At 45.7% G+C, this 22,405-nt stretch overlaps 2 protein-coding genes across 3 annotated transcripts in view; one reads left to right on the top strand and one right to left on the bottom strand.

The window, feature by feature from the left end:
• Positions 1 to 413, bottom strand: part of LOC119356265 (galacturonokinase-like) — a 5,844-nt gene extending 5,431 nt beyond the window's left edge. For both annotated transcript variants that reach the window (XM_037623203.1, XM_037623204.1), the window contains exon 1: positions 242 to 413. In XM_037623203.1, the coding sequence (XP_037479100.1) occupies positions 242 to 295 (54 nt within the window). In that variant the 5' untranslated portion in view covers positions 296 to 413. The remainder of the gene's footprint in view (positions 1 to 241) is intronic.
• Positions 414 to 17,231: 16,818 nt separating this feature from the next.
• Positions 17,232 to 18,230, top strand: LOC119356264 (auxin-responsive protein SAUR72-like). The gene has a single exon (XM_037623202.1). The coding sequence runs from the start codon at positions 17,325 to 17,327 to the stop codon at positions 17,871 to 17,873; it is 549 nt and encodes a 182-aa protein (XP_037479099.1). The 5' UTR covers positions 17,232 to 17,324; the 3' UTR covers positions 17,874 to 18,230.
• Positions 18,231 to 22,405: the final 4,175 nt, after the last annotated feature.

Here is a 22,405-nt window from a genome sequence, read left to right as displayed (position 1 = left end):
GAAGGGAATTAAACTGGGCAGTTTGTCGAGTAAGCAATTCAGACGTCAAGTCGTGGCTAAACAAATGGGGAAACGCGGACGAGCGGCCGCGATTCGAGGCTTGAACCCTAGATAAATCCCCAAACATCCCCAAGTTTACGGGGCCGCGGGATCGAGAGCGCCGACAGGCGGCAGCCTCTCCCTCGATCGATCATCCAGGCAATGCGGGTGGGTGGGGGTGGGGGTGGGGGCCTTTCCTTACCTCCTCCTCCGACGGCCACCGCGACGGCGACCCTCCTCCCGCGGGCGCCACCATTCCTCCGCCCGCCGCCGATCTCGCCGCTCGCCGCTCGCCGCCTAGCAGGTGGTGGTGGCCGTGTACGAGTGGCGCGGCCGCAGTGTGCGCGGGGCGGCGTGAGGTGGCGTGTGCGCGTTTGTTTCTTTCCGCCTTCGATCGAGCGCGCGTGAGTTGTTTATCTCTGGCTGGCTGGCTGGCTGGCTGGCCCCGTCGTCGCGCTGTCAGTCAGGCCAAGGTGGGTCTGCTAGTGTGATGGCGATTTGTTGGTGGTCGATCACGGGATCGCCGCCGTCCACGCCCGCACGGACGGACGGATGGATTGTGTACACATCTGTGACAGCTACGTTCGTCCAACCGCTGCGATTCTCTGAACGGACGACAGTGATCTGCGTTGCGGGAAGACGGTACGGAACTAAGGGTTCATAAGTCCTATTACTTTTTTTAGTCCCAACTAAAAAGTCTTTAGTCCCTAAAAAATCTTTTCCTGTTTGTTTTCAGAGACTAAAAAATCTCTAGTTCCTCCCTAAAGATTAATAAATGACCATGTTATCTCTAGTATAAAAAAATAACAACCAAACAACACCATGGAGCGACAGGTCAATGGGTGCATGGAATGGGTGCATGGAGAAGCATTGTTGAAAAGTTCTAAAAAGTCCCAAAAAAGACTTCTTCGGGCCGACCCAAACGGACGGCGTTTTTGTCCGTTTGGGTCGGCCATCCGCCTGCAGTCCGCCCTTTTTTAGTTTTGGGTCGGCAGTGCGTGACCGCACGCGTTTTAGATCATGTCGTCGCCCTGGTTTTGGCGCACCAGCGCGCGGGGGAAAGAGGCCTAGCGCGCTGGTTTTGGCGCTCCAGCGCGCGGGAAAGGTTCGCGCGCGCGCCGCGGCCGGCGCTCGTTATAAAGAAGGCGCTCCCTCCACACTCTGTCCGCCGCCCACTCTCGCCGCCTCTGCGCCACCATGTCGATCCACCGCCTGGGCGCTTCAGATTTTCGCGGAGTCCGCAAGCTCCGCTCCGGCGCCTTCTCCTCCAAGATCTGGTTTCGCGAGAAACGTCTCATCCTCGGCACCTTCGACACCGCAGAGAAGGCGCCCCGCGCGCACGACGCGGCGGCGTGGCGCCTCCTGAGGCCTCGTCGGGATATGATTTTTCCCAACGTGTCGAGCCAGCGGGCGCAGAATCTGGCGCCTCTCCCGCGACTTTTCACCGACGAGGACCGTCGTGTCCACCAGAGGCGGCAGCGTCGCCACGCCATCGCGGAGAAGGACGTGGAAGCCTTGGTGGTGTGGCGTGGAGGCTTTCTGCAGGACATCGTCGACGAGCGCCAGTTCTACAAGCAAAGGAGATTGGAGAGGGGCGCGAGGAGGAGGGAGCGAGCCGCCTATCGGGAGGACAAGCGTTCGCAGAAGCAGGCAGCTCAATTAAAACTGAAGCTACGAGAAACGGCGGGTTGGGATTTTGAAGACGAGACGTATGGTGACGCCTACATTCAGACGTCGGAGGAGGACATTACCGAGTCAGAATCAGAAATCGACGAGTAGTGGTCTTTTCTTTTTATCCGTGTACGCTAGAATTATCTATGTATCCATTTTTATCTGAAAAAATGGCCGGCGGCATTGGCGACGTAGCAGGCGGGCGAGGGTGTGAATCCAATGTGCTACCGACCAGCGGGTCTGGTGAGAAAAGAGGACAAGCACGCGTGCGTCCGTCTTGTGTCCGCGCCGACGCAAATCATGCTCAAAAATAGACAAGAAATGGGTCGGCAAGCGGACGAAAGCGGACGCGCGTCCGTTTGGGTCGGCGCGTTGAGCCGGCTTTTTTGTCCGCGCCAACCCGAACAACCACGAACGAAATGGGTCACCCCAGTGAAGTTGCTCTAAGAGTTTTCTTCATTTAGTCCTAAAAAGCAATTTTTAGTCCCTAGTTATTTTTCTGTTTAGTTAAAAAAATTAAGAGAGGCTTTTTCTAATACCTATCTAAAAAACCCTTGGAAACAAACGCCCCTAAGTTACGTGTTTCGTTCGTGTGCTGAGCTGCGATCCGGTGCGGTTGCGAACAAGACAAGTACTGGTACACGGGACGGGAGGACAATAACGGCGGAATGTGTGAGTGACGTGACCACACACGTTCCTGTAGATCAACACGCTGCATGCATGTGCGCGAGGGGCCACGGACTCACGGTGCTGTTTTTAGCGTGCGTGCTACCGAACAAAATGGAAATGGAATCTACGGTCGGTACATGTTGTTCGTGAACTCATAGCTAGGTGCATCTCCCAGGTAGACCCTCAAAAGCACGCATATGTCGGACAAAACTGTTTGGACGTAGTTTGTCATCAACACAGTACCTTACAGCCTACGGATCAGTCCGGTTATTCAAATTCCGTGAACCGAAGGCAAATCAGGGGGTACGAGCGGCCGGGCCACTACCACGTATGCGTCCGCCACCCAGGGTCCATACAGAAACACTCCCGTGCCCAGAGATCGGGAAAGTCGTCTATGTAGACTCGGAGATGTCGGCAGCCGTGATCTGCAAACAAATCGCCACCCCAGAGAAGAAAAGGTCGATAAAGGCATGTAGAAAACTCCGGAGACCATGAATGCCAGACGAAACCATCAGAAACCTCAACCGGCTGGATCCCAAAAGACCCACCGGAGACATGGCTCCACATGCCCTCCACTGGGGGTAAACACACCAACTGAACAAGGAAAGAGGGGGAAGAACATTATTCCTAGACATTGACAATGTCACCACCTTGCTGCCCCAAACCAAACTCGATGACTCCATAAAGAAAGCCTGGGCAAAAAATCATCCATGTCGTTGCACGCGAAGTTCGAATTAGATGTCGACCTCCCCGCCGTCCAGGACGATGCACCGACATTCTCTTCTTCCAGTTACCTAGCAAGGTCATGCCGCTTAATAATCGCCGTGCTGGATCACCAACGCCGCCCAGCCGCAGCCTGACCATGCATCATCGTCGCCGTCCTACAGCAGCCCACCAACTTCTTCCTACCGGGCTCCCGATGAGTAGCGGCCTCCCCACCATCATCGGTGTCCCGCGGGAGTTGCCCGATGGCTAACCCTGGCGAGGATAAGAGAGATTGGATCACGGCTGGCGGTTAGGTTAAATCACATGTGCGTTTCCTTGTTAAAATTTTATTATATCCATTTCTTTATAAAGGAAAACGATTGCAACACCGAGGGGTATTTCATTGTATTGTCAATTCGGTTTAAACTAATCACCCATTGCTAGGTGGGACAGGGACCGTTTTTTTTGTAAGTGTGCTACAGTTTTCTTTTGTTTAGTTCTCCATTTTATATTCACTAGTAGGTGCTTACTTTTACTGATTGGCCCATGAGGTCGATAGAAACAAGCAAAAAAAGACCTCAACTTGCGCCTCACCATGTCACGTTTGCAATCTGAACTAAAGTGAACACATTGGACAAGTTCGTGAGTTCAAATAATCAGTTTTTTGAGTTCATGGACTGAAGTGAGCATTTATGACAAGTTCATGTATCAGTGATGTATTTAACTCCAAAAAAAGTCAAATCCTAAACCCAAAACAATAATAAAAACACAATTTTATACACATATTTACCTTCTTTGCAAACACCACACATGAAAATATATCTTCATGTAACTTCATACATACAAGCTATACATGTATTTGTAGAAGCACACTTTTTCACAATTTTTCATGAAGTGGAAATAAAGTTCTCATCCAAAAAAATGAATAAAGGGCTCCGTGCAGCTCGACCTCGAAAGTACATCGTCGTTGCCATCAATCAAAATGAAGCGCGGGATTCACTGAAACGAAACAGCAGACATGACCCACAGGAAAACCCTATTTGACGCTCTCTGCGGTAAAATGTCCAGCGCACAAGCGGACTCACCCAGCGCGACAAATAGGCCGGCCCATTTAGCCACAGCGAGCCAGTAAATTTTGGGAACCTTTTAGAAGGTTCAACCGATTTTTTTATTTTCTTTTTTCGTTTTTCTGATTTCTTTGCGTTTTTGTTTCTCTTTTATTTATTTAATTTGTTGTTTTATTTTTACCTTTTAGTTTATTTTATTTTTTTTCAAAAAATGTCTTGTTTTCTAAAAATGTTTGGAAACTTAAAAAAGTGTTTTTTAAAACATTTTCAAATTTTGTTTCTGTTTCATATTTTATTCATGAATTCAAAAAATGCAAAAAAAAAATATAACCATTTGCGTTTTTTTAATGTTCAGAATTTGAAAAAAATGTCTCAGGCTGAACAAAGTACTTCTCATGCTACGAAAACAGAGAAATAAGAAAGTGATAGTAGTAACCAGGCTTATTGGCAAGCTAGGGGTCTTTAACTAACACAAGTCTGAGCAGAAAGTGTTCATGAATATCAATCATTAAGAAAGTTGTCCATGTTTGTGCGTTGGGTATTACAAAGGACCCCCAACGCACAACGCTATTGATCCCTCGTAGCAATTGTTAAGGCTCCCATCACCCACTATGATAAGAATATGGGCTGACCCATCAGAGATCCAGTGAAGTGAGTGTGCGTCCGTTATTAGGAATTTGGATGGTTCCTAGCCAGTTCTAGAACTTTCCTAATTATTCCTAATTTTCTGTTTTTTGTATTTGTTTATATTTTTTTATCTTTTGTTCTTCTTCCTTTTTCTCTTTTTCGGTTTTTTTGGTTTTCCAATTCTTAAATTTCAAAAACATTCATAATGTTATAAATTGTATTTTAATGTTCAGGATTTTCTAAAAATGTTCAGGTCTTTTCTAAGAATGTTCAAAACCTTCAAAAGTTGTTCAATTTTTCATAAATTGTTCGCTTTCCAAAAAATGATTTGGGTTCCAGAAATAGTTTACATTTCATGAAAAGAGGTTCTTGTTTTCCCAATATGTACAGATTTTTAGAAATCGGTCAAAAATTTCAAATTTTATTCACAGTCCACAAAATATGACAGAGAACAATTTATTGAGTCCTTGACCATTTTTTTGAATTTGTAAACATTGTTCTAATCTACAAACAATCTTTGTATTCACGAATAGTTTTCACATTCTGAATTTTTCAATTTGCGAAATATTTAAAATTCATTAACATTTTTCAAATTTGTGAACTTATTTTGACTCTGTTATTTCTTTTGAATGCATGATTTTTCTTTTGAATCCACAAACATATTTTGAATTTATGAGCATTTGTCCAAATCCGCAAAAGTTTTTTGAATTGACAAACATTTATTCAATTTCCCAAACTTTGTTGGAATTGCGAATATTTTTTGTTTCATAAACATTATTAAAATGGTAAAAAAATACATATCCTGGAATAATTTTCTAATTCCTGATTTATTTATAAGTTCCTCGAAAAAATCCCAAAGCCACCAACAGTTTTTTAATTGACGAAAATTTTCCGAATTCACGAAGATTTTTTACAAGTGCATGAGAAATTTTTGAATTCACAAATAATTTTCAAATTCATAAACTTTTTTATTACTTTAGTTTTTTTAATTCTCAATGATTTCTGAAATCCCTGGTAAATTTTGAATTTGCAAATGTTCTTTGTTGGAGAACTTTTTTTTGAATTTGGTATGTTTTTAACTCACAAACATTTGTTGAATATGCATGATTTTTTTTATTTCATAACTTTTAGGTTTGTATTTGTGATTCTTGAAATTATAAATAAACATACCAAAAATAAAAAGATATGAGAAAAAACAAAAAAAAATAAAAGGTGTCCTCTCGCTCACTCGCCCAGGCCCATCTAGCAAGAGGGACACGTGCTTAGCGCTCGCCGTGAGCGATAGACCACAACGACTCTCGATACGACGAGCCTTCCTGTTGGGGCGCTCCTATACGGCGCCTTCTGCTCACCCGCAGAACCAACTACCGCTCACCCGCGCCCAGCAGCGCGACTTCGCTCCCCCGCTCCCTCTAGCTGCACACCAACTTTGTCCAAAAAAATGCACGCCCGCTCGGCCGCGAGCTAGTGTTTTTTGTTTTTTGTGCGTTGACATGGTAGGAAAAAACCCGGCTAGGCAAGGCGGAGAAGGGCACAATCTAGTGGTGAAGTGGGCTATCTAAAAGCAGTTATAATGTGTTGGGTTTAAATGATTTCGCTTTTGAAGCAAGCAAGACTAAACGGTAAGTCCAGGGCAAGACCACTACGACACAGACCATCTGCGCGGAGTGTGGGCCTGGGATGGCAATGTGTACCCATTACCCATGTACCCACCGGTAAAAACCCTATTACGGTAAGAGTATGAGACAAAAAGTTACCATCGGTATATGGATAGAAACATCTAAAACCCATCAGGTAGAGCGGGTATGGGTATGGGTTCGTATAACCCATACCTGCATACTCATGTTCATGTACCGGTATAAAATGTGACGAATATAGAAAAATTATCTCTACACTTAATCATGACTATATAAATTTCAAAAGTATGTCCATGTACTATTGTTTATGACTATGTGATGTTGTTTACAAGAAAGTGACCTTGTTTATAGAACATGTTGTTCTTTATGGTGTCTTGTTGTTTAAAAGTACGTGTTATAGTTTACATAATATGATTACATGTTGTTGTTTAGTACTAAATGATGCATGAATTGTTGTTTTGCGGACATGAGTATTTTTACCCGCGGGTATCCGTTTACCCTATCGGGTGACATATATGAAAAAAAATTGTACCCGCTGATAGATATGGGTATAGATGATGGGTAAACTCACACGGGACAGGTAAGGGTATGAGGTGGCTCTACCTATATACAAAATTGTTGGTGCCGTTTCGAGTGGCTATGTGCCGCCTATTCTGAAGCGCACGGGCACCTCGCCTACAGTGCATATGTGGTGGGCTAGCCCTGTATGACGTCATGCATCCTTCAAATGTCATGCTGATGTCACCCAAATGCTACTTTTTCCTATTTTTTATTTATGTTTTAAATTAAATGCATCTGATTTAAAAAAACTTTAATTTACTTACGAAATTTTAAAACACAAATTTGGTAAAATATTAAAATAGTATAAAAAATGTTAGTTCAGTTTTGAAAATTTTGTCAAGTTTCAAAAAAAATGTTCGTGACAATGAAAAATTGTTCTGGAATTTCAAAAAAAAGTGTATGCATTTTATATAAAAAATTGTACACATGGCAAAAAACTATGTTCGAGTAATGTGAAAAATTGTATGCCACATTTGATGGAAATATTCCCGTATTTCAAATTATATTCCTAAAATTTTAAAAATAGTTATATAAAAATGTAAAAAAATTGTTGTGGGTCAATTTGTTTTATTATTTCCACTCAAAAATATATTGTGTAATTTTAAATAAATATTAATGTGTCACCAAAAAATTCCTGTGAAATTTTGAGAAATATTTATACAATGTAAAGAAATGTTCACATGGTTGTAAAAACTGTTTACTGACATTTTAAAAAATGTATGACGTTCATTTGGAAAATATGTTACCAGGATGTATAAAAAGTGTTCAAAACATGTATTTCTTCAAATAATGTACATCCTAAATTTGAAAACGTCCATAGTGTCTCAAAAAATGTATATTATGTGCCCATGAAAAGTAGACATGTGTTGGAAGAAAAATACCCATTAAAACCGACAAAGAAACAAATAGAAAGGCAAAGAAAATCCCGAACGACGAAGAGAACAAAGAAAGAAGAAAACATATGACAAAGAAAGAAATACCAAAGAAAACCGGTGAAAAACAAAGAAAAAAAAGGTATGACAAAGAGAAAATCGAAGGAAACCGATGAGTAAATGAAGAAAAAGGGAAAAGGATAACGGGTCGGGCCATATTTCTCGTACAGGTGAGAGATAGCCTGATCTTCTCATAGGTGGTGTACCTGTAATTGTTATTAGTATGAATAAAGTTACAGATGTTTTTTTTAAGGTGATGTTCCCCGGTGGTGTGTGGGGCTTTGTACGGCGAAAGGGGAAAGGGTTCCCCTTCTCGGCGGCTGGCTGGGGGTGGGCCACGGCGTGCAGCCTTGGGGAGAAAGGCCTTCTGCGAGAGCACGAGGAACAACAAAGATGATTGATTGACTAGACTAGTACTTCCTCCGTTTCGAATTACTTATCGCAGAAATGGATGTATCTTGATGTATTTTAGTTCCAGATACATCCATTTCTACGACGAGTAATTTGAAACGGAGGTAGTACTATACATAATCATGGTTGAGTGAGGCTGAGGTCCCGTTCCAACGTTCAAGGGCAACCGAATACCGGTAAGAGCACGCCGCTGCTAGCGAGAACCAGCCGACGATACTGACTGACGGCGATGTATCTTAACTGTGGTTTTGGTTATTATCTCAAGGTGAGACGTTATAGCCCACGGAAGAAGAGAACGCGATCCATTCCTTCGCCGAGGTACTTTGGCAGAGCAAGCGAGCACGCGCGCGGACGTCTATGCATGCAGCGTGCGCGACAGTCAGAGACACGCGCGCTGGTCAAAGTGGAATACGCTCTCTCTCCCTTGTGCATGCACAGCGTTCCTCTGGGATCCAAGTGACACCGTCGCAGCCCAGGGCCCTGTCGCAGCCTCATTCTTCGTCCAGAAAAGTACTCCAATACGTACTTTGTGTCGCTAGCTAGCTAGCTATATCTCCTTTTTTTTTTCTTTGCGGGGAGCTAGCTTTCTCTCCTTGACGGCCGGCTTGACCTCAACCGGTCTACCCAATTCCTAAAGGTGAGTAGGAACCGATCTCTAGCTACGGTACAAGATTGATGTGCTGAACATTCAGCAGGACGCACCTACGTATGTAAGTTCCGGCGCGCCGTAGCTAGCTACCTTCCACGACGACGACCACTCATCCAGGCCAGCAACAGTTCTCCAACAAGCAACAAGACCTGAACCCTAGCTAGCTACGTGGGTCGTCGTCGATAACATGCATATTCAACTTTCACCGGCTGGCTAGCTAAAGCTAAAAGCTAGCTAGGCGTGACTTTCAAGTTTCAACTGTCTCGCGTGCGTGTCCCTTTCTGATGTTGTCCCTCTCGTTCGTGCAAGACAGCAAGAGCAACGACTGACACTTCTCCCGGAAACAGTGCGTCCTCTCCTCCCTCTCGGAAAATGCATCATCTGGAACGGACATCGCATGCATACAGTCCGGTCCAATCGAGCCAAGAAGCCATGCATGCATGATTCTTGACAAAGACAGACGCACGGCACCATCCATCCATCTCTGGCGTGCTCAATTTTTCCAAGTCACGACTCCACTTTTCCAAGTCAAGTATCATTGGATATACTATTGACCGTTGGTCGTCGACGACAAAACGAACCACCCTGACCCGGCCACGTACGGCACGGGGAAGACTCAACCGGCGCGAGGTGGCCGGCCGGCTATGCCTAGCTAGCTAGGGTTTGACTGTGTGCCCTAACTAAATTTTACTACTCCCTCCATTCCAAAATATAGTACGCCCGCGCTTCTCGATGTCCAACTTTGATCATAAATTTAACCAACAAGACCAACTGCGGCGGGAGAAAAAATTATATAATTGAAAACTTCTTTCAAATACGAATTCACTGATATAATTTTTGCTCGCGCCGCAATCGGTCTTGGTAGTTAAATTTACGGTCAAAGTTGAAACACGTGGATAGAGAAAGCACTACATTGTGGAATGGAGGGAGTACTAACCGTCAGTACTCAGTAGTGCTCTGAGCAGCGGGGCAGGTTTGCGGCTCCCGATGCTACTGTTTTTGCACGCAGCATCGCACCGGCCTCGGCGTGCAGTGCAGGCGCTGCTGGTCAAAACTTCGGGCTCCCGCGCCACCAGCGAATCTCTTCAGCTTTCGCCAAGGCCCTGGAAGCAGTGGGCTGTTTACACCTGGTTTAACTTGTTAAGATGGAGTTAATTACTTGTTGCTTGCAGATAGTAGGTCGATAAGGCTAGTCCTAACCCTACTTTACAGAGATGATTAACCAAGTTGATGCAGGAACTAGTAATTTACAGAGTACATGTCTAGTGGAGTTACATATATGGTACCATGTTCCTTGCAAATTATTTCATCATGTTCAGTCACCAACTATCCTGCACAAAACTACTGCATTACAGAGATGATCAACCAAGTTGATGCGGGAACTAGTAATTTACATGGTGCATGCGCATCACGAGAGGATTTGTTTGAAAGGGCCACAACAACTAGTAGATCTCAAAATTTAAGATCGATCGAGGTGTCTCCTAGTCCTATCTAGTGGAGCACATATACGCCATGTTCTTTGCAAATTGCGCCATGCTCGGTACTAACCTACCAGCACAAAACCGGGACTCCCATCACATTATAGTATCAATTTTACTCATCGCCAGCAGAGATCACTGTAATGCCAAACGGGATTTCACATGGCTTTCAGGAAGACAAACTCCCTTCAAAGCCCCACTTGTGACCTTATAATTAGCACTGTTTTATCATATGATACTAATTTAAGTCCAAGTAGCATGCAGTGGACCGGATGGGTGACAGAGATAGCTGCATCGTCGATGCTAATCTAGGCGTAATCTAATTCATCTTTTGTACACACATACGTGATAACTCTTAGAAGTATATGCGTTAATTTGTGTTGTATGCCTGTATGTGTTGTGAGCTGCATGTTGCAACTCTAATGAATCAGACATTTAAGAAGTCTCTGGATGATGGTGTAGCAACATGATGGAGGTAGATCGAATCGACGGATCAAAGTACAGCCACTTGTACTTGGCGCCATTATAAATTTATAATTGTGTTCTGCTTGGTTTGTTAATTGCGGTCTAATTAGGGGTGCAACTGCGCGTACAGAGGGTGCGCATATCTTACTTGGAGCTTCAAGTATTTCACGTGCCGCCTCGCTGCAATTTGCGACTAGTTTGCAAATGCGGAACACACTGTGTACATTTGGGATCTCGGCAGGCCTCCGACCAAGTCACTAAGAGACAGAGTCCACTTGTCATGAAGCGAGCGTGCGTCATGTTACTTCCTGGAGTAGCTGCTGCTTGGGGTTTAAGGAAATGCGATGCTTTCACGTACCCTGCCTTCTGGTAAGTATTTTAACTTTGAGCTTTGGCGAATAGATCCATGGATCGAGCTGTAATGATTAGCGATGAACAACAGGACAACTGATCGAAGAGACAAAACCTTGCTGCAACGAACGAAGTAGAAGAAAAACATCAGAGATTCTGCCGTTGCGGCGCAGATGATCGACGGCGATTTTGTTCCGGCCGTTTGGTTGCCTGTCGCACGTCGTGAGGGCAACTGGGCAAGCAATCGATCGATCTTACCAACCAAATGATTAGCCCGGCAGGCAGTGAACCAAAACACGCAGTACGATTATCACCGGCAACCTACTTCCCTCCACAATCATCGACGATGCAATGCAACGAACCCCTTGGCAAGAGACATTTTCCACCTTTAACCACCGGATGGGTATGTTTAGTCGGGCATCAACCCAAACCACCGCAGTCGGTGAGACTGAAATTATTATCAAATTAGGTTAGACCGGCGACGATGCCCGGCGGTAGATCCCGAAATCTGAGAGGACCGTACAGTACTGCCAGAGCTATTCGAGCAAGTCAATGGCCATCGCCAACCGCCGAAATGATTAGCGCAATCACGAGCTGGCGGAGCTGAAAGCATATATAATATCATCGCTTAGCCGGTGGAAGCATTATTAGGCGGAGTTGATCACATGTATGCACTAGGCTCACCGGCCGTATGAATGCATGTTCCGGTGTGAATGGGTCGGTCCGTACAACGCCTCTCTCCGTCCACGCCCAGTTGGAGAAGGATGATGGGGTCGAGTCCATGGACATGCTGGGGCGCTGGATTCCCCGGCCGTCCAAAAACGCAGAGGCTCCTCTCTGACACCTGAGCTGCCGTAGATCTGTTGCAGGCGAGGGCGATGGGATGGGATGGTCAACGGCCCATTGGTCGAGGCAACGGTTGATGCGGCCTCGTTTGACTGAATATTGCCGGTGGGGGTCGTGGTAATTTTAGAGCTGTTTTAGTGGGATCTGAGCCTTCCAAGATGCTACTCCCTCCGTTCCAAATTACTCGTCTCAGGAATGGATGTATCTAGAACCAAAATACATCTAGATACATCCATTTCTGCGACGAGTAATTCGGAACGGAAAGAGTACAACTGGAGAAGACATGCCTAAAATTTGGAAGGTGTAGGATAATGTGGGGGTGCACTTGGCCACCTTGAAGGGCACCTACATGTTTTGAGAAGGAAAACGCCTCAAAAAAATTCCATGTTGGGTCGATTTTCTGGGCCATTGGATCCAACGGGTTATCTTCTTCTCCCTTCCGCATGCCCCAATCTGCCCCACATCCACTCCCCACGGCCGATGGACGTTGTCGTGCACCTCCGCCTGACGGCCCCGCCCTCCCGTCAACCTTCCCCCACCGCCGTCTGTGACCATCTCTGCACCTCGACGACCCGCTTCCTCGCCTTCGCTTGGGGCTTCGCAACTCGTTGTCGCTTTCAGTGTCGTCCCCGACAGGTTCTAGCTCAGCCTCGTTGGGGTCAACGCTTGTCGTCGTGCTCCTCACGTCGCCCCACGTTTGGCCTCGCGCGAGGCAGAAAAGTTAGGTGACTCCAGAATGGCACCTGGCGATTAGCACACATATAAACCTCTTTTTCTAAATAGAAATGTGTCTATTCGCATGGTGATGATGTGATACACGAGAAGCAAACGATGACACCAACTCGCCTTTTTAAGGTTGGCCACCATGTCGGAGGTGGAAGGGGGGAGGGGGGTCCTCACCTGAATATACTTACATATTTCAGCCGAAAAAAAGAGAGAGAATATACTACATATTAAAGATCAAGAATTTCATGGGGGTAGATAATCATGCCACTGGTTTCTTGTTGTCTTCCGCTCTCTCTTTTTGGGAGCCATTTATCTTTTGCTCTAATGACCTAATCCTGAGAAACCATGGAGTGAAATCATCGATATTAGCTAATGTTATTACAAGCGAGGTTCCCCTGAGGACCAAATTTTACAAAAGCGTGAGTGGCAATTGGGTTGTGGTCATATTTTGCTTCGATGGCTTAAAGCGGTGAGACCACAGAGAGAAATTGATGAATGATGTTAGCTAACGTTATTGATAGTCGATTGATCACCGCTGTGAAGAACTTTTGTCGCGCCTACATCCCTAGTCTTCCAAAAAATCACAAAGAGAAACCCATGCGGTGCCAAACGTGCACCAAACTGTTGCAATCCCCGAATAGTTGAATAACATGTGGGCGCGATCCTTGTCCATATTGTTGCAGCCCCTGAATAGTTCAATAACATGTGGGCGCAATCCTTGCCCTCGGATGTCATATCTGATGCGGTGAGTGATTAAGAGTATGCTTGTGGGTGAATTTCTTTACCCTCTCTTCTCTAAATATTTTTTTGCGGGGGCTCTAAATATACTCCCTCCATTCCTAAATATAAGTCTTTTTAGCCATTTTAAATGAACTACAACATACGAATGTATGTAGACATATTTTAGAGTGTAGGTTCAGTTAATTTGCCTCCACTATGAGAGGAGGAAGAGAGATACTAGTTAAGTCTATTAGGAGAGGATGTAATCTTGTTAGCCATCACTTAGCTCAGTTGGGTAGATGTGAGATGAAGACGGTCGTATGGTTAGGGTCCGGCACTGAAAGGGTTGTAAAGTTGTGTGAACTGGATTGCTGCGGTCCAGATTAATTGATATAAATCCCTTCCTCCCCTAAAAAAAAGAGTGTAGGTTCACTCATTTTGCTTTGTATGTAGTCACCTATTAGAATCTCTAGAACGACTTATATTTGTCAACCGAGGGAGTACATGATATGCATGCTCCTATGTATTCTAAAAAAACAATAAAGACTTTAGACTAGCCTCACCTTTTCTTTTCACTTGGCTATCCAACTATTCCAGGGTGCCTTTTTTTCTCTCACAATACATTGCTATCAAAAAATAAAGTTACTCAGTCACAACCTAAAAATGAGCCGGTTTAAATCGGGCAAGCTCCTCTACATCACTTTTTCCTTTTGCGAGTTCCTTTATCACAATTGTTGAAGGATGCAACTGTTGAAGGAGAAAGTCGCTGCTGGGATACGTGTCCGGAAGAGCTCCCAGAAAGTATCTTGTCGTTTAGGCAACAGTAGATTTTCATTCATGTGTTATTCCTTTTCTTCGCCTTCGAATTTCCTTGCGTTATTCCTTGTTCTCTCTTCGTGATCTGCACGCATTGTAACAGAGCCGACCTCATGTATGGGCATCCAGGGATTCGCCTTGGCCATGGATGCCTCACCTATTTTCATTCACATCGACAGCGGAGAAAAGCAGGCAAATCGAGCGAGCCAGAGGATGCGGATGCTGCAACGGACGGTTGGCTGCCCTGGCCACTCGACGGCGCCGCATCGGCCGCTCTCCACTCCACCGATGCGCCGTCGACCTATCGGACGACTGTTAAGAAGGCAGAAAGGATGAAGGAAGCTGGTGCGTGTACAGAGGATCTCTGTAGGGCTATTCGAGAGGTGGAGACCACGGCCAAGAGTCGTCACAAAGCCTGGGAGGATACGAGTGGTTAAGAGTCCATTACTATTCAGCTCCAAAAAAAAAGGTCTATTACATTTTTACTGATAGTTTTTATCCGCTCCAGAAAAATATGTTTTAACATTATATTTTCGGTGTTTGAGGAGTGGAATTATTTATTCTGTCAAAAAAAAAGCTCGATGACCAAAGTATTGTCCATGGCTATCTATCCCTTCCTCTTCTATTGTGGCGGCTAGGGCAAAACTTCGTTCCCTCCAGGCTTCGTCGATGAGCCCGTGGACTACCATCTCATCCGTATGCCGCTCTGGTGGCCAGCAAGGGGAGGGGGAATTTCTCGTGCTTCGATGCAGCCAATATTTTAGGTTAGGTTTTTTAGTCCTCACGGGGGCGGCGCCATGGCGGATGGTGGTGATTCTTCTTCGAACCCTGGTCTTCGAGCTGATCCACCAGGACAGAGTCGATGGATCTCCGGTGTAGAACATGTTGTATCCTTGGAGAGGTGATGTTAGGGTTTTTTTATGTAGAGTACTTTTCGTCTCTTAACTCTTGGTGAAGTCTAGATTTGGTCCCTCAACTCTAAAACCAGACAACTTGCACCCCCAACTAACGAAACCGGACAAGGTTTGTCCCTGCTCTCGATTTTGACCGGTTTTGGTGCCGACTGACCCCCGTTTTGACCGATGCTGACTAAAATTCGCGTAATTTTTTCATATCCATGAACTTTTTGACATTCACATACTCTTTTCAGATCCACATAGTTTTTTCAAGGTCGTGTAATTTTTTCAAAAATAAACATACCTTTTTTCAAATCCGTGAACTATTTTGAAATTTGTGTACTTTTTACAAATCCATGAACTTTTTTTAATTTGCATGCTTTTCTCAAATCAGTGTATTTTTTTCAAGTTCGTGTAATTTTATTGAATCCAAGTATTTTTTTTAAATCATGAACTGTTTTTGAAATTCACGTACTTGTTTCAAATCCGCATACTTTTTAAAGTTCGTGTATTTTTTTCAAATCCGTGTTCCTTTTCCAATCCATGAACTTTGTTTGAAATTCACATACTTGTTCCAAGTTGACATAATTTTTCAAGTCCACACATTTGTTTTCTAATTCACGTAAAGGATATTCAAATCCGCGTATGTTTTTAAGTTCGCATAAAATTTTCAAATCCAAAAAAATATACATGAATATGAATAAGTATGTCAATTTTTAAAAATTACATGAATTTGAAAAAAACCACATGAACTTTAAAGAAGTACGTGGATTTAAAAAAGTACGTGAACATGGAAAAAGTACGCAGATTTGGAAAAAGTACACAAATTCTTAAAAAGTTCACGTATTTGAAAAAAGTACCGGAATTTGAAAACATTAAGCGGACTTGGAAAAGGTACGCGAATTTGAGTCGGCACGGTCAAAATCGGGTTGGGACAGCACAAAAAACGGTCAAACCGTGACCAGGGATGAATCTTGGCCGGTTTCAGTAGTTAAGGACGCAAGTTGTCCGGTTTTAAAGTTAAGGGACCAAATCTTGACTTCCAAGAATTGAGGGATGAAAAGTATACTTTTCTCTTTTATGTACGTGCGAGACGACTAGATTTGGTATGATCCATTGAAGGGTTTAATGGCAACAATTGCAACTTTGGGACCTCGATCCTTATTGGCATGTGCATGAAGACTTCCCGACTATCAATGACATGGTCAAGCCGGCTCTTGTAAGGGAGTGGCAATAATGACGCGTGAGCAGCTCAATCTACTAGCGGCCGTGGTCATCCGATGGCCCATGAATCTCGATGTAATTCTTATCATGTTTGTGGTACTGCTTTGTACATTCAGTGAACCTTTATAGTAGATTTAGATCCCTTTTCCCAAACTATAGTTAGAAAAAAAAACATTTTTATCCACTTTCACCGTACAACCCTAACAAACTTTCGGTTAATAACAAGGGGCTACTATCCTTCGAGGACGAAGGAAAAAACATCATCTCGATCTACCTTTGATAAAAAAACAATAGGGTAAAATCCAAGAGGGTTACGACTATACACTTCATTTCCGATCTACCCTTGGATAAAAAGGCTACCCTAACCGTCCACAAATCCAAGTCAAAGCGCAACACATGACACTGCGTGAAGAGCAAAAATAATCTCGGTTAAATTTTCGCCGGTCAGTTGCTGGCCAGCACACATTTCCCCAACCAAGGTGCCAATAACAAACGCAGGTCCATTCAGACGCTTCGAACTGGCATTCAAAAAACCTCATCTCAACATAATTAACAACTCCATTATTCAGAGAAATAAAAAAAAATCCACAATCATCAACATAATAATCATAATAAAATAGAAACAGTAGAAACTGCCGCTACCCCTCACGGAAACCCTACACCGCCGGTGGGCCCCACCGGCCCCCTCCCCCCTTTAAATGCCCCCTCGACGAACGGCCCCAAGCAGCGCAACAACAACAGCAACATCAACGCCACACCCAAACCAGAGCCCGAAATCCCGTAGAAGGAGGAAAGGAGACCGCCGCCCGGAGATCTTCCGTCGGAGCGCCGGAGATGGAGCAGCTCGGGGGCAAGAAGTCGAACAAGATCACGGAGATCGTGCGGCTGCAGCAGATGCTCAAGAAGTGGCGCAAGCTCTCCGTCGCCTCCAAGTCCGACGCGGCGGCGGCCAGCACGCCCGCCGTCGCCACGGTCACCGCCGGAGGCAACGGCGAGAGCAAGGCCAAGAAGTTCCTGAAGCGGACGCTGTCCTTCACGGAGAGCCCGCCGTCGTCGGCGGCGTCGTCGGGGCCGCCGCCCAAGGGGCACCTGGCGGTGTCGGTGGGCCCGGCGATGCGGCGGTTCGTGATCCCGACCGAGTACCTCAAGCACCAGGCGTTCGCGGCGCTGCTCCGGGAGGCCGAGGAGGAGTTCGGGTTCCAGCAGGAGGGCCTGCTCCGCATCCCCTGCGACGTGCCCGCCTTCGAGGCCATCCTCCGCGCCGTCGACAAGGGCCGCGCCGGCGGCAAGCACAAGGACAACGCCGCCTTCTGCTACTGCAGCGCCGAGTTCGCCATCGCCGCCGCCGACGTCGGCACCCCCAACAACTCCCTCTGCAGATAAGCCCGGCCCGGCCGGCCGCCGGAGCCCCGTCGTCGCTCGCCGGCCACCGTTAGAAGTACCTGACTACCATCCTCTCCCACGAAAAAAAAAGTTCTGTTCTCCATTTTTCTTCTTCTTCTTCTTCGTCGGTCGTGTTTTTCCAGCGTCGTGATGGTGAGGGATGATTCGACGTACGGTATCTCCCCCCACGGTTTTTTTCTTACTAGGAATTATCATCACCACTGGCCGCATTCTTTCTCCGATGATGATCTGGATTAGCCGGGTGAATGGTGTAATGCATGCATGCGGACTGCGCCATTGATGGAATCATATGGAAAGATTGATGTGAAAAATGAAGGGCGATGATCTTTTTTCTCTCTTGATTGATTGATTTGTTGTTGCCCATTTTATCAGGGGTCTGTTGCGATGTCACCGGAAAGATTTTGAATGTTCCGTTCGATACGCTGCAGTTATGGGTTGCCTTTACATATTTCGCGTGCGTACATCTCGCCGGCCGTTGTTGTAAAATAATCTTCACTTGACTATTGGCGCGCATGTGTTGTAGTACTACCACGTACCTGCTGTACCCTCTGGTGAAATGAATGCCACCTTTGGATCAATCGGAGTAACGTACTGCAATTCGATCCAATGCTGGAAAGAAGAAGAAAAACAGTCGCCACATGCACACAACTATTTTTTGTGAAAAAAAAAGTCCACAGTGACGTTTTTGGCGCCTTTTACTGCCTGTCCACTGCTCGTCACATGAGGCAAAGCGTGCACTCTGGAGCCATTATCTGAGCATCGGCTAACACTTGTACGGTGCAAAGCAAAACTGGCGACCAACTGTACGACGAAGCTAGGTGACATACAGTACCAGTAGGGACAAACACGGCACCCAGATTCATGAAGGCCACTGTTCCCGTCGATCGCGCCGCACCGTACCTGCACGGCTGCACCGGCGCAACGCAATGCAGGACCCGGCTGCTGTCTGTCGTCAGGGTCGTGCCCCTCATCAGTCGGCTGGTCTGCATTCATGTGCTTCCCTAATTTCCTTGCGTTTGCCCTCATGTTCAGGCTGGCCGGCACAGCACAATACCTTCAGATATGCAAGGTGACTGTTTGTGGTTCAGTTCAGTTTGCCCCTTTTAGTTCTTGTGTGTGTTTCTGTTGTGATTTCCACGGGGCATTCGAGGGTACGTCGTTGTAAAAACGAGCTGCATCGCACAACCGAACGGAGGATCTTGCTTTTTGAACGGACGAGGATCTAACAAATCCAAGTACTTTCTTATCTTACGTAAAAAAAACGATCTTACTTTCCCTTGGAAAAAACTAATCATGCTTATCCACGGGAGATCTGTAGTCCCATATCCTTCTGCTTTTCCGTTAGTTGTTGTGTGCCACACTTTCATTCATCGACCTTTCTCGGGAGCCCGAACCAAAAGGAAAAGCGGCCTCTCTTTTGCAAGCCGGGTAGTGATGATGAGATTCCCTCAAGCTTGCACGAGTCTCCGAGCGAGAAAAGTGGGCGCTGCTGCAGCACTTGCACGCATCTCGTCGCCCGCCGACCTTGAATGGATGGATCCTCTCGTCTCCAAAGGTTTCTCTGGTCCAACAGCGAGCATCTCGATGGGAAGAAGATGTTGCTTGCTTCTCCTCGCATCCCGATGCGTCCCGTTCCGTTAGATCAGGTCCACCTCATACTAGTTTCGTAGTACTCCCTCCGTCTAGGTGTGTAAGTCATCTTACGAAAACCAAATAATCCCAAAACACTTAGGCGCGGTGCATTAAATTATACCTCGTTTCTTGTTTCTTGACATATCAACCAATAAGAGATGTGGGGTGTGCATGCTTTTAATGAACTGAGACTACCAAACACGACATGCAGTGGTTAGTTCATTGCATGCAATGCTATTAATTAGCAAATGACATTAAGTTCTCTCGTTTTCTTCTTCTCCTTGGTCACGGTGCACAACCTAAGATGACTTACTCACCTAGACGGAGGGAGTAGCAGCTACACTACTGCAGGCTGAAATCTAATCTTCGGTTAGGAGCACGAGACTGTTCAGCCCGAGACGCTTTGGAATAGAGATACGCAGACCCCCTCGATCGGCCTCCCTGAAAGTCTACAGATGCGCTGTTTGTTTACTTGCCAAGAACATGGCCTCACTTCCTGACGCATGTATCCCGATCGTCGTGATGGACGGCTTACTTGACCTCTAGAAGCAATGGCTTCCTCCCAGACTCCCAGTCAATTTTCATGTTAGGAAAAATATGTACTGTACAACTGTTTGACAAACTGAATTTTCACTAACATGCAATGTCCAATTGTCTAGCCGATCACTAGCAATAATACGGTAGCAAGCAGCTTTTTGGAGTGTGAACTAGCTTCGACAGTTAACCGTCTGAAGCAGTTACTGTTAGGGTTCATAGGCTATGCCTATGGTGACGTACGAGCCAGCCTCTACGGGCAGCCATGTGTGAGGCGAGCGGCATGTGGCTTGCACGTCGCGAGGTGTCAAAGAGCCAGTAATGGAGCGTCCGTCCGCGGAGGCCGGGCCGAATAGTTTATAATCTATATAGGCCCTGTTTGGATACTCTAACACAGTTAGAGTTAGAGTTATTTTTTAACCCACTCTAACTTAAATAAGCACCTCTTCACCGGGATAATTGGATTAGATGAAACTAACCCACTCTAACCCTCCCTGTTTGGATATTTTTGGGTTATTTGAGCCCTAAACTAACCCAAACTAGTTCCAACCCCATGATCCAAACAGGGTCATAATCGCCATCGATGATGGGGTCGCCGGCCATTGCCCATTGGCCTTGCGGTACCTGCAAGGACGGACGTACCACCTTCAGATGCCGCCTAATTTTAGTACTAAATAGTACCAGTACTTGCATCGGATCCACAAATTCCACACACAGATCCATTTGCACCCCCATTTTTCAGTCTAGTTAATTAGCGCTAACATTGTTTGCATCAGAAACTGCTGGCGGTTGCCGCTACCGAGTCGCCGCATGTGCGCCTCACGTGACCGTCCACTTTTGAATCAAGTGCATTTGAAGCCAGTTTCTGAATTTTGTGGAGCATAATTCATCTTTCGTTCTTTTTTCTCCGCTCGATTGATGCGCACAACAAAAAAGCTTTTGCGAAAACCCGGCATGCGTATTCATTAAGTAGATAAAACAATTCCCTTTTCAAGCTAGAGACGGGGTTTTGTTGGTGCACGTCGAGATCAGATCGCAGCCAAAAACCTGGATAGAACATCTAGAAATCGGCATTCCTTAGTGGTCCAGTCAAAAATGTGAAAAGTCTGAGCTGCGAAAAACAAGCCTGGTCCATGGAAAACAAGGGAAGGACGTGCAAAACATCGCTGTCCTTTCCAGGCAAGTCGTGTGAGTTTTTCTCCAGAGTTGCAGCAACTGGGCGAGAAGGAAACAATTAATTACAGTAGTATTTCATAGGGTTTTAATTATTTGGCGTCTGATGAAATGGAGCTGACTCAACTGAGGGACCGTCTGTGGAACGCAAAGGACGTTTTGATCAATGCTGCATCATCTCTGCCCCATTAGTCTATATGCTTGAATGACGAATCATTCAAATTTTGAGGTCAGACCGCGTGTTTGGTTTATGCTGATGATCAGCAGCTCATCATTATTGGTAATGCAAGGGAAGTGGCAGGAGTTTTTTCTCAGCAGAAAAATATTTATTTTGTCAACGAAACGAGGACTCTTCTTGTTTATGGGATGATAATGCACCTAAATGATGGGAGGTTCCAGTTCCAGGGGGCAAATTAGTTGAGAAACAAACAATTTCTTTTAGCTCAAAATATAATATGTGTGAACTGCAACTGGTGGATGCAATTATACAAATATAATGCCATTCCTTGTGACAAGTTAAATATCATGAAGAGCAATCAGACTTGACCTGATGATGATACAAAGTCTTCATTTGACCAGGGCCCAGGGGTGTCTGTTCACTAGCATAACTGTATCAGTATATACGGTGAATTGCTAAATTCTTGCCAGAACCGAAGTTAAACAGCCTCACAGTATATACATTGCTCAATCTGCACTCTATCTTCATGTTGATCTTCGGTAATCAAAATGTATGATTGACAGTACGGGCTCTCTAGTTGTTTTATCGTACTGCCTTGTAGCTGAATTTACTTCACCCTTAAGCTAATCTGGGCCACTTCTTCTTCGGTACAACCCCCCTGAAAACATCAACGGTCCAGATCGTCCTATACCCCTTCGCCTGAAAACTTAAAAAAGGGTAGGATGGTCTTTGCCCCTGCCCCTCCCCCAGTCCCGGCCCCGCGACGTACCCGCGCGGCCCGTCGACGTACGTACGTCTACGCATTTTCTTTTTACTGTGGCGACGTACGTTTTTTTACCGCGTCGGTGGTCAAACCACGCGTCGCCCGCTGAAAGCGCGTCGTGGCGCGTGAACTGCGGCCCGCCGCCCCGTCCCGTCCCATCCGTCCCCTCGCCTGCCGCCCCGTCCCCTCGTCTGCCGCGCCGCCGCCCTCGACTGCCGTCGCATTGATAGC

This window comes from Triticum dicoccoides, chromosome 2A (genome assembly GCF_002162155.2).
Source record: "Triticum dicoccoides isolate Atlit2015 ecotype Zavitan chromosome 2A, WEW_v2.0, whole genome shotgun sequence".
Lineage (NCBI taxonomy): Eukaryota > Viridiplantae > Streptophyta > Magnoliopsida > Poales > Poaceae > Triticum > Triticum dicoccoides.
This window is presented reverse-complemented; position numbering and strand designations above follow the sequence as displayed.

What these genes read in the sequence shown, in the direction of transcription:
- LOC119356264 (XM_037623202.1), top strand. Translation starts at nt 17,325, where the DNA reads ATGGAGCAGCTCGGGGGCAAGAAGTCGAACAAGATCACGGAGATCGTG.